General features: G+C 37.8%; 1 protein-coding gene across 1 annotated transcript in view; it reads left to right on the top strand.

Moving 5' to 3' along the window:
- LVRN (laeverin) overlaps positions 1 to 11,007 on the top strand; it is a 45,155-nt gene extending 34,148 nt beyond the window's left edge. The window contains exons 15-20 of the mRNA XM_053474221.1: positions 504 to 598; positions 1,071 to 1,181; positions 3,217 to 3,390; positions 4,822 to 4,953; positions 7,037 to 7,118; positions 10,678 to 11,007. Of these exons, the coding sequence (XP_053330196.1) occupies positions 504 to 598; positions 1,071 to 1,181; positions 3,217 to 3,390; positions 4,822 to 4,953; positions 7,037 to 7,118; positions 10,678 to 10,836 (753 nt within the window). The 3' untranslated portion in view covers positions 10,837 to 11,007. The remainder of the gene's footprint in view (positions 1 to 503; positions 599 to 1,070; positions 1,182 to 3,216; positions 3,391 to 4,821; positions 4,954 to 7,036; positions 7,119 to 10,677) is intronic.
- The last annotated feature ends 2,024 nt before the right edge of the window (positions 11,008 to 13,031 follow it).

Below are 13,031 nucleotides of genomic sequence, written 5' to 3'. Positions count from 1 at the left end.
ACTCGCCCATCAGACTACCAAACAGAGAAGCGTGATTCGTCAATCCTCAGAACACATTTCTATGCTTCCAGAGTCTAGGCTTAAATGCAGCTGCACGACCATGGAAACCCATTCCATGAAGCTCCGGCTGCACAGTTTTTGTGCCAGTGGAAGCGTTGGTGACTTTTACGAAACAGCACTTGGTGACCCCGCTCTTATGACCTTATGTGGCTCAGTTGTTGCTGTTCCTAAATGCTTCCACTTTACAATAATACAACTTACAGTTGACCGTGGAATGCAGACTACGTGGTGCTTGACCCTATGCGTCTGTGGCAGTAGGTCTGATTGAAACACTGGTATAGTGTATTTGAAATGAAGAAAAAAAACTTAAAAGATAAAATGTTGAATGTAAAAATTAGGTAATATAGTTACCAGCATAGGCTGGAACTTTGTTTTGCTTCTGAGTATTTAATTCCAATCGCTCTTTTTTATAATGTCTTTTTTTTGTTTTGTTTTTTTTTTAGAAATATCTCTTACACAAAATGAATCCAATATTCCAACACTATGCAAGTATGGTTCGCAGAAATTTTGATGAATCAGCAGATGACTATTTCATTCAGTATGTATTGCTTCTTATGTGCTATTTGTGATTCAACTATACGAAACAGCTCCTTGATGTCTTTCCTACTCAGAATATTGCCTGCAAAAGTCCCATTTGCTAAAAAAGTAATTGTATGTTGTATATTGCCAGAATGTGGTTGGCCCAGTGACTAACTCTTGCCTTCAAGGATGGCTAAAATATCCTTAAGGGGAACGCCACTTGTGATTCAGGAAGATATAGCAAGGGGGGTGGTGTTGGTGCCTTAAGCATAGAAAATTAGAGAACACAATATTTTGAGGTCTGCTCCCTTAACTCTCAGGGTTATCCTATACAAGATATGTGCTGAACTGGAATAATATACATAGTGTGCTATGTCAGATGACTTATGATGACTTTAAACCAAATCCCTCAGAGACTGGTTACATGTTATATTTCCTTTGTTGCATTAAATGTGATGATTAATTTTATTCAATCTTCTTTTCTGCTTTAGTACAATAATCGATGACATTTTTAAAGCTGCCTGTTCACTTGGATTGCAAGATTGTTTGGATCTAGCAAGTGAACTCTTTAACAAATGGATGAACAACCAATCTACAAATGCGTATGTAATTAGTAAATACACACAGAAAGATTGTCTTTTAAATGGTCTTGGGTTCGTACATTAGAGAAATATAGTATGTACTTCACATTTTGGAGTAAAACAATGGGTATCATCCCAGTGAGCAAAGGTGAGAGAGCTATAGGTGGGATATATATACACACATTTTGAGGTTATTTACAAAAAGGGAAAGAAGGAGCCCTGTCTTGGTTAATAGGTGGGTCTAAGCACCCTTGTCATTTTTTACATTTATTTTCATTCACTTTTGTAAATTTACTGCAAACTCACATTTTCTACCAACCTACATGCACCCACGTTTTAGTGAATAGACCTGTTTGTGATAGTTAGAATTCTTTTTTGCGAACAGTGTACTTGCTCAAGAATTCCTGCACAAGCCTCTTCACTGCAATATTTTTTTACATTTAATTTTCTTTCACATTACTTTTTTTTAATGAGAGTTTCATTCTTTGTTTTTATGTGTGAATGAACAATGCAAAGGAAGTGGTTATGTGTGAATTGCCTAAAAAGATGTTGTGAGTGTTAATGAATATCACTTTGGCTGCTTTCTTCTTTGCTTGGTAAAAATCTTATTTATGCTACCTTTTTAGGTGATGTCCTAGTTCTTGCTCCATTTAACATTTTCAGAATTCAGAATATAGTGGTAATCATATTATAGGTTGACAGAAAGAAACACATTAATGTTGATCCAGTTTTAATCCATGTAGATTTTCTAAATCCCAGTTTCTAAAAACAAGATTCCTGAAGGGAGTTAAATCATTGACATTTATAGAGCAGAGAGTATGATCATTTACATCCCCCCCCAAAAAAATTTGTGTTTTTACATTTTACAAATGAGTTCAGAACTTGACAAGAAAAAGTGAATTAACCCTTTGGAATTACCCAGTTTTCTGCATTAATTGTTTATAAAATGTGATCTGATGTACATCTAGGTCACAAGTATAGACAAACACAATGTGTGTGAGCTAATAACACAAACAATAATATTCCTTCATTTCTTTATTGAACACCCCACTAACCCCTTAATGACAAGACATTTCGTGCTCCCACCTATATTATAAATTGTTTTTTACAGGACAACCTGCTAAATAGATTCTACTAATTGTCCTGAGTCTAGAAATACCCAATGTTTTTATGGTTTTTTTTTTTTTTTGCCTTTTTCTGCACGTTATGGGGCAATAAGTACCAGTAGCGTTTTGCTATTTCAAAATAATTTTTTCCCAAAGCTGGTCATTCTGCCCCATGTGCCATTTCGGGTATCTTTGAAGCTGGCCAATGCAATTTACCCCATCAAACCATATATTTTTAAAAACTAGACACTCCAAGGTATTAGAAATGCTTGTATTTTAACCATTTCCATGCACTAATTTTACCACCAGCCTTTGTCAAACTTTATGGTAGTAAAACATCTTTGTATTTTTTTCACACACGTATTTCAGGTATGAATTTACCGCTCCTGGTATATGTCCCTGTCAAACAACACCCCAGTATGGGTTCAGTGACATCTCTGAGCGCAGTGATACCCCCACATGCATGGGTTATTTGGGAGGTAAAAGGGCCACCTTTGTGAGGTGTGTATTTTTTGGTGGCCATGTCCCATATTTGGGACATCTTTGAAGCCGGCCAATTCAATTTACCCCATCAAATCATACATTTTTTAAAACTAGGCACCCTATGGGCATTTATAATGCCAGTATTTTAACTCTTTCCATGCCGGAATTTGTTTGAAGATATAGCGTGAATTGTAGGACTATTTATTAAATATTATTTATAGACAAATTTGAAAATTAGTTGAAAGAGATAACTGTTTCATTGCCGTCAAAATTAATGAACCTTCAATGACTACTGCACTAAGCACATTTTAGCACAAAAGAATGTTTAGGTCATAACAAACTAAAGAGCAAGTTTTTTCAAACTGAGTTTTCAAAGGGTATTTTTTTGCTAACTGAATTACTGTTATGTCTGCAGCATACCGTTCTTCCATGGGATGAATAACTAACTGTAATATTCCATTCATCAGAATACCTTATTCCATTCGGAATTCTATCAGTTGCTATGCCATTGCACATGGTGATGAGAAGCAGTGGGAGTTTGCATGGAACATACTTAACAAGTCAATGGCACAAGATCATGTGGAACACAGCTATCTTAAACAAGCTCTGTGTTGCACAAAAGAGCCCTGGCTGATTCATAGGTAAGAAATCTAATAAGATATCACATTGGCAAATACCTCAACCTGCTACCGTTCTCTTGATTTTATTAAAAAAAGAGTTTAGTGGACTAAATATGGACACAGGTAAACTGGTGTGCAAATTAACTGGGACAAGCATTAATTTTAATAAGGCTTCATTTTGTTACAGCAGCGTGCTGTAACAAAGAATCTGGGCTTCGGCCTACAAAAGGCTTACCCAGAGTATCTTACGTTGACGAGAGAAAACCAGTTTGACCTGGAAGAGAGAATGTTGTGGCTCTTAAAGGCCATCTATACTGTAATAGATATTGCTAAGGCTCTAGGTGTGGGGAATAAAATAGAAAGGGTAAAAGCGCTAGAAAGATAAAACAATTAGGTAGTAAAATAAGTCTTTAAATCTTGGTTTAATTAGTCTTTTGTTTTGTAGCTATATAGCCGCAGACCACTTGCCAAGGATCCCTCTTCTTGGCTGGATAGTAGAACAGTAGTTACAGAGGGGTAGTGGTTGTGCTTCACACAGATAGTGGTTATTAAAAAGACAGAAAAGCACAATGGTGTAGTATGTCTTATCAAGCAGATGAAATAAAAAGCCAAATTATGGTGCTCACAATTTGTGGGGGCTTAATGATTAGCCCCCAAATATGCGCTTGGCCGATATGACCCTCGCCTAGGCATATTCTTGCGTCGTACTCTTACGGTCCTTTTGATGACTTTTTGGAACATGGTGTACATGCGAAATTGCGAAGAAAAGGCAGACATAGTGCTTTCCATATAAAAAGTACAATTAAAAGTAGAATATGGTGTCAGTTATACTCACTTTTTGGTGAGCAATGTTGGAATTGCTCACTCACTCCTTTGCACTTAGGTGGTATGATCTGCACCTAGGATATAGTGGTAGTAGATGGTTTTTTCATATATTATATTTTCACTAGGTTTTATTACCAGCTTGAATAAATATTTTTTAAAAAAAATAAGTTATTCTTGCTCCTGGACTTGTTTTTACTTTATTATATATTTTATCCGGAAAACCATCTACTACCGCTATATCTGCTATCAAAAACATTTCATAGGAAGAGTGTCCAGATTTTGCAAATATGGTTATTATCTTAGCATCAAAATCCTACTTCAAGTACTTGAATGAAAATAAAAATGAGGGCTTCTTGGCCATCAAAACCAACACTAACAGAGCTACCTGTAAAAGATTATCATAATGTTTAGCTTTTGTGGCTAATGCATATATTGGGCAGCGCAAACAAATTTAATGAAATACTGGTAAAGCTGAACCAACATTTAATAATTACATCTTGCCTTTAGTGGAGCTCATAAAACAGAGAGTCTAGCCAATTGGTAAGTGTATTCATGGGCATTTATAAAAAATCTAATTGTATGCTTACAATGCAAATAGTGATACAGAATGATACTGTTTTTTGGAAGATATTTACAGAACACTTTGGAAGAGAACTCACCAAGTGCTTTGGCGATAATCCTGTCAATGGCCACAGAAGATATAGGAGGGCACATTGCTTGGGACTTTTTGAAAGAGAATTGGCAGCGCACTAACATTCCGTAAGTTGTGGGTAGTTGTTTGAATTACATTGTAGGATGTGTAGAGCCAGCTTTCCTGTTTCCTACACAACACTTAAGCCGCGTAGTTTATGTTGAATGTTTGTGAATGAATGTTTGTGAATGAGTGTGTGTGTGATAGCATGGATGTGTAAGTGAGGGGGATTGCATGGCATAGGGAGGCTGTAATCACATTCCTATAATGCCCAGGTTCCAGCATGTACTGGCTGCCTGGGCATGATAGGAGTGTGATTGCTGTTAGCAATTATATATTTTTATATATAGTTGATTATTTTTGTCCCACACTTTTATTAAAAGTAAGTAACACACCAAAATTGGACAGAAAAATTCAATAACAGTATTAATATTTATATATGATTGCTAACAGCAATCACACTCCTATCAGGCAACAGTACATGCTAGAACCGTTAATAGTATTAATATTTATACAGCATGACTGTTATTATTATATACTGAGGCAAACATTGACGGTGGTACAGCATAACTGTATCATTATATCTATCATTATATAGCATAAATATTAATTTATATATATATGATTGCTAACAGCAATCACACTCCTATCATGCCCGGGCAACAGTACATGCTAGAACCTGGGCATGATAGGCGTTTGATTGCTGTTAACAATATTGTTATTGATTTTTTGTCTAATTTTGGTGTGTTACTTTTTTTGTTAAACTTTTTTTTTTGTTTTTAAAGGTGGGGGGGCATTTTTGGTTTCGGCCAAGTGAATGCTGAATTTTACTTTCATTGCATCCCTAATATATACTAAGCCAGACACTGAAGTGGTAGACCTACACCGCATAAATGGTTGGCTTAGGATATAGTGATAGGGGTTATGCTGTACCACCGTCAGTGTGTGCCCCAGTATATAGTGATAGGTGTCATGCTGTACTCCGTCAATGTTTGCCTCAGTATATAGTGATAGGTGTTATACTGTACCATCATCAATGCGTGCCTCAGTATATAATCATAGCAGTTATGCTGTACCACCGTCAATGTTTGCCTCAGTATATAATGATAACAGTTATGCTGTACCACCGTCAGCGTTTGCCTCAGTATATAATGATAGTTATGCTGTACCACCATCAATGTCTGCCTCAGTATATAGTGATAGGTGTTATGCTGTACCACCGTCAATGTCTGCCTTAGTATATAATGATAACAGTTATGCTGTACCCCTGTCAATGTTTGCCTAACGATAGAAGCTATGCAGTTTTAAAGTGTGTGTGTGTGTGGGGGGCACATACAGAATCTGCCCCAGGTGCCAAATACTCTAGGTACATCCCTGGTCCAAGGGCAGGCACAGCGAGTTTTAAAGCGGCCGAAAGACCACCTCCGCCGGCCGCTTAATTGTTTTAAGACGGCCAGTGTGCCTATTCCATGCCACAGGGCCAGACTGGCCCACCGGAAAATTTCCCAGTGGTCCGTCTGGCCCGTGGGCCTGGCGGCCAGCAGACCAACATTCAAAGCGTGCGTCATCTTTGTCCCACCCCTTTTAAGATGAGATATATACATACACGCATATACATATACACCGTATATATGTTTTTTTCAGTGGTATGATTTAATGGTGGAAATGATTAATGTCCCCCCAGTTTTGACTGTGGTATCTAATGCCCCCCCCATATATTGTTTCTAGAGTCGCCACTGCTAATTACTGATCGCTCTGAAATGTTATCTGCTTTTAATATTGCACCTGCATATTATATTATGGCACGTCACATCAGAATTCATACATTTTATTCCTCAAGTACCCTCGTGTATGTTTTGGGATCTCTGTCTAGCATAAAGGCAGCCTCTTGTGCTTCTGTAACAAGGGGCTACAGAAAATTATGATTAAGTACTGTATTTGTGTACCTCTGTACTATATCATATATGTCTTCTAGATGTGACTCTTAACAGGCTACCTATGCATGTTCATTTTGAATTCAGGAGTAATTTGTAGGGATCAATTTGTAAAGTTATCATTCCTGTATGATTCCAGAGTGTCTTGGAGTCCCAACTTTGCTTATACATTATGAAAAGGGCTGATTGCTAAATCTCTACTTTGGTTTTTATTTAGGCTTCAAGACGTTGATTTTTTCCATAAAACATTGCTACCGGCATTTGGATGGAAAATAATTTCAGAAACACAGTACCAAGAGGTATATATGTGTGTTTTATCCCTTGAAATCATTGACAAAATATACATATGAAGGTAGCTCTGAAAAAGTAATTTCATTTAAACCTCTATCTAGCTATATATATGTATTTATACAAAAAAAAAAATTTATGCATCTCTCCCTATATTGCACTTCAACTCTGTAGCAGTCTTTCCATGGTGTTTTCTGTGTAATGTGAAACAAATTCACAATTAAAAAGTTACAATTTGCAGGTAAAAATTGTTACAATTAGTATACAATATGTATAAAATATAATAAAAGGCCCATTTGTACCATCCCTTTCACCCCATGCTTCTAATGAAATGCGTGTTTAAAGCCCACCTAGACACCCCACCTATCTATTGCAAAGCACCCCTTGTCCACCGCTTTGCACCGCTTGTTCAACCTATATTTAGTGCTATCTTATAAAGATAGCACATGATGACCTTAAGTCCTTGAATCTTAAGCTTATGTAAGCCATCACTTATGAGCTGGGGAAGGTGGGCAATTGGTTAATTATGTGCCTTTCAGACAAGGACATGCAAGTTGTCATTTGTCTTGCATAGTCTTGCCTGCAACTTGCAAGATTTAAGGCTACATGCTTTCGTATATACTCACTAATATACCATTTACATGAGAGTAGATTCTCATGTAAATGGTATATTAGTGAGTACCCTTAACTTGACTGACCACTGTACTTTTTAGTGAACAGACTCATTGAAGAGATTAATACCTTATTAGATATTTACAGAAATTGTTGTGGGGTAAGTATAAACAACCAAAATTAAGCAGAAGAGCCTATAAACAGAAAAACCTTTATATATTACACAATGAAAAAGCCAAGAAAAAAATACACTGTGTTGTACACAGTGCCACTAATCATACAAGTAAAATGTATCATATAGCTTTTAAGTCCTATATCCTCTAGCACTTGTCATGTAGGGAGTAACTTTTCACCCATGCATTTTTCTAGTCATTTAGCTAGTACAGGGCTTGACAAATTTGTTTTGACTCTAGGAGCCAGGATTTTTTTGACCTATACTCACACTTTGCCCCAGCCCTTTGCCCTGCACCCACACTTTGCCCTGCACCCACACTTTGCCCTGCACTCACACTTTGTCCCAGCACTCAGTCTCACACTTTGTCCCAGCACTCAGTCTCACACTTTGTCCCAGCACTCAGTCTCACACTTTGCCCCAGCACTTTGCCCTACACTCACACTTTCCCCCAGCACTTTGCCCCTACACTCACACTTCCCCCCAGTACTCAGTCTCACGCTTTGCCCTGCGCTCACACTTTGCCCCAGTACTTTGCCCTGCAATCACACGTTGCCCCAGCACTCAGTCTCACACTTTGCCCTGCACTCACACTTTGCCCCAGCACCTCGCCCCAGTAATGCACATTGCACTCCCACATTGCACTCGCTTACCTCAGATATGCCCTCGTTCCAAGTAGCAGAAAAGTTTCCGTGGGCAGCAGAACTTTCTTAATCCAAGCTTGTCACATCCGGCCCTCACCGGGGTCACGTGACTGCATAAAGGTGGGGACTGCAGAGCGCGTAGCAGAAGCGGAGAAACGATCCCGGAGGAGGTGAAGCGAGCTAACAGCTTAACAACAAATCGATCATTCGACGAATCAATAATGAAAATCGTTGACAACGATTTTCGTTATCGATTATTATCGATTTTATCAATTGGTTGTTGTAGCCCTACTTCAGATGCAGCTAGGGATGTACCGAAATGAACATTCTGGACCGAAACCGAAAATTGAGGATTCATTTGACTGAAAACTGAAACCGAAAATGACCCCCCCGCCTTTAAAAAAAATAAATAACCACACTTTTAATAAAAGTAAGTAAAACACCAAAGCTGTACAAGAAAAAATAAATAACAATATATATATATATATATATATATATATATATGTATATATATATATAATTATTGTTTACAGCAATCACAGTCCTGCCCAGACATACCCACGTTCCAGCATGTACTGGCTGCCTGGGCATGATTGGACAAAAAAAATTCAATAACAATATTATATATATATATATATATATAATATTGTTATTGAATTTTTTTGTCCAATTTTGGTGTGTCTATCACACTTTTATTAAAAGTAAGTAACACAAAAATTGAACAAAAAAATTAAATAACAATATTAATATATACATGATTGTTAACAGCAATCACACTCCTATCATGCCCAAAATTGGACAAAAAAATTAAATAACAATATTATATATATATATATAAATATATAAAACCAGCAATCACAGTCCTTCCCAGACATACCCAGGTTCCATCATGTACTGGTTGCCTGGGCATGATAGGAGTGTGATTGCTGTTAACAATCATATATATATATATATATATATTAATATTGTTATTGATTTTTTTGTCCAAAATTGTTAACAGCAATCACACACCTATCATGCCCAGGCATACCCAGGTTCCAGCATTCACTGGCTGACTTGGCATGATAGGAGGGTGATTGCTAACAGCAATCACCCTCCTATCATGCCCAGGCAAGCAGTACATGCTGAAACCTGGCTTGCTGTCCCCCTTGTGTATTGATGCTGCACATCACTTAGAGCCCCCCTGTGCCATGCTCCTCCCCCCACTTACACAAACATGCTATCCCACACACTCATTCATATACTCATTGATACACCCTCCTTCACCCCCTTACCTGCAATGCAGACTTCTCATTCGCAGACTTCTGTAGGGGCCCTGCTGCTTCTTTCTCTGCCTCTCTGCACAAGCTTCTCTTGTCCCGCCCCCTGGGAGGAGGAATGGAGCAGTCATGTGACGTGAGATGAATTTCCTGCTTCCTGTGGCGAGTACAAGAGACGCTGCTCGCACAGTAAGAGCAACACACAGTTAAGCAGTCTGGCCCCTGCAGGGATACGTTTTGGCCATTTTGTTTTGGCCACCGATATATCGGTGCATCCCTAGATGCAGCGTTCGTTATTGCACCATGGTGCAAACTTTGTTTGACAGGCTGACAAACACCTAGGCGCCAGGACAAAATTCTCAGTCACCATGGCGACCTGGCGCATGGGATTTGTCGAGCCCTGGGTTAGGACATGTATGGGTGAAAGTTACTTAAAATGTAACATCCTCTCTATTATTTCTATGCTGGCACAATTAACCTACCAGTGGACTACATATATTATTATCAGTGAGACACCTCTACTCTTGAACATATTTCCCCAACCTGTGGTAACGGTCCACAGAGTACTCCTGATGAGCTGATGAATTGTTAATTCAGAAAATCTGTTATAGGACCAGAGAACGCTACTTTCTCTTATATAGTAATGCCAACTAAATAACACTTTTTGAACACTGATGTAATTAATTAACAATGTGTCTTCCTATTGCACTGGTGAATTAGGAAACAAATAAGGAGTTAACATTAGCACAGTCTAGTGAGTAATAAGAGATTAAAGTACTTAAATACATAACCATATAAAATAATGGTAATCGATATGTGATGTATTTGTTTGTGGATAAACCAAGAGGTTAATGGAATATTTCCATTACTTTCTAATGTATAGGTACAGGATTTCATTATAAGAACATCGGAGGGTAAAACCAGAAACAATCTACTGGAGAAACTTGAAAGCTATAGGAGAGCCAATCTGCAATGGATCAACACTGTAAATACCCAAATTATTGTCTGGTTACGGAAGAACACAGAGGAATCAGATCTCTGAACGAATCAATTTATATATAATTAAAAGATGATTATTTTTTAGTTTTTCTAAGCTAAACTGTTCTGTGTATAAATGGTTTCACTATTTTGTGCCTAAACAGCAGAACTAAAGTTATATATATATTTTTTTACATTTTCTTGGAAGAATGTGAATAAATTTGCTCTGATTTGTGGATGGGTATTATTTTGTGTGCTTTTTTTACTGCGATAAACGGAGACGTAACAGGACTCTTGGTTTCTAGGTCAGGGATGGAGATCCTTCCTTTGCACTGATGCCTTATCTACATCTCCAAGCAGTAAGGGGCACATAGGGTCATCTTCTCCTTGCAGTTACCCCACTTCCGCAACCCTGAGAATTCGGGTGTTGACCCAGAGAATCAACTATTACTTCTAGCTCTTCTAGATCTGATAGTAACAGCTCATTATTATGTGAGAAACAAATATTTAAGGATTAAGTGTATAAAATATATAAACCTGGTATCCTACTAGATACTTGAATGCAGGTTGGTTTTAGAATAGACTTATGTTGGCTATGGAACTATATGAAGATGAAATTCTCCTCAAAACTAGGTAAACAGAGACACTGATGGAGTTGCACCGCAAAATTAAAGGAATTGTAGGCTCTGTTGTATGGTTAGTGCCTGAACTATATTAGTGACCTTCTCACAAATCAGAACTGATAATATTTTAGGATGCAGTAAAGTTCCATTCAACAAAGTATTGTTCAAGGTGTCCGTATTCACTAATTGAATATGAATATACAGTATATCAGTCAGTGGTGGGTGTATTTGATAACACAAAAACAGCATTAATTAATATTATTCATTCACCTCTGATCAGGTTTTTGAAAACTCCTTTTCAGAAAATTCTGAATAGTACAAGTGGGCCAAAAATGTGGAGAATTCCACTTTATGACCCACAGAAACTCTTGAGATAAAAACTGTACATTGACTCAGAATTTCTGCTTTCTGTTACATCACATCCAACATAGTGCTTCAGGAAGTAAATAGACTCGCTATATGCCTCATGATCGTACCTGGGAACTTGTGGGCTTCCGGCTACCCAGAGCCCACCCTTGTAGCACGCGGCCAGGACTGCCCACTGATGTCAGGGGTCCACTGACGCCAGGGGCGTTCCCGCTGAAGTCAGTGGGTGCTCCCACCGACATCATGTGGGATTCCCACTGACATAGTAGGAAACACCCCCATTTCAAGGGAAAGGGGCAGGGAGTGGGGCGTGTCAAGACCCCACTCCTGCAACCCTAAGAATTGACCAAACCCAGAGGGTTCACAGGAATGCTGATGATGACAGCAAGCAGATATAGAAAGTTTCGACTGTATATCTCCAGAAGTCAGCATTGCTGCAGGATGTATTGTCAAAAGTGGAAAAGTTAAAAGATATTTGTGAATATTTCCACAAGGGCAAAATTAAACTTTTTGCCCAGCTCTCGCCACTAGTTTTTAGAAATTATATATATAAAAAAAAGTAAAGTAGATTATGGTAAACTGTGCCATAATAATAATAAAGGTGGATAGCAAGACATTCTTAGCACCACACCTTGCAATGAACAATGTGTACCAAAGTTCTCTGGCAGTAATATTAATCCCAGAAATTATACTAAAAGCTTTGCGACTCATGGTAACTCTTTGGAGCATTAAGGTATGGAACGCTCTTAAAGAAATGACATACATTACGGTTGCATTAGTTTAAGAGCTTACAGAATGACTTTTCCAGAAAAGGTCAGCCTAAGAATACATGTATTTCAATATGACAGTTCTAAACTGGAAACATATTTTTCATGCCAGATGAAATACAAGGATTACCAGCTGTAATATTCACAGCATAATAGAGATCTAAATTGTTTCCTTAGAAGGTCAGTGATAGTTTAGCAAAAATATAGCTAATCCCGCAAAGTAGATGTTTTCTTGACCTGACTACTTACATTTGAAACTCTCAGACCTGTACAGAGGAATTGACAGTTCCTAAGGGGAAAATAAGATGTGAACACATTTTAAATGACTGAACATCTTGAGAATTGATATGACTAATGGAAGGGATGAGAAGCACTGAGTGGCTGTAATAACCAGAGAAACTATTTAGGACTACAGGACTTGGGCTGGATAAACTTTTAAAGGGATTTATCAGCAAAAGGTTAAATTCCTTCCAAAGAATATTCATTAAAAAAATCCTCATACT

This window comes from Spea bombifrons, chromosome 1, assembly GCF_027358695.1.
Source record: "Spea bombifrons isolate aSpeBom1 chromosome 1, aSpeBom1.2.pri, whole genome shotgun sequence".
Classification (NCBI taxonomy): Eukaryota; Metazoa; Chordata; class Amphibia; order Anura; family Pelobatidae; genus Spea; species Spea bombifrons.
Note: the sequence above shows the minus strand (reverse complement) of the source record. Positions and strands in the feature narration are given on the sequence as shown.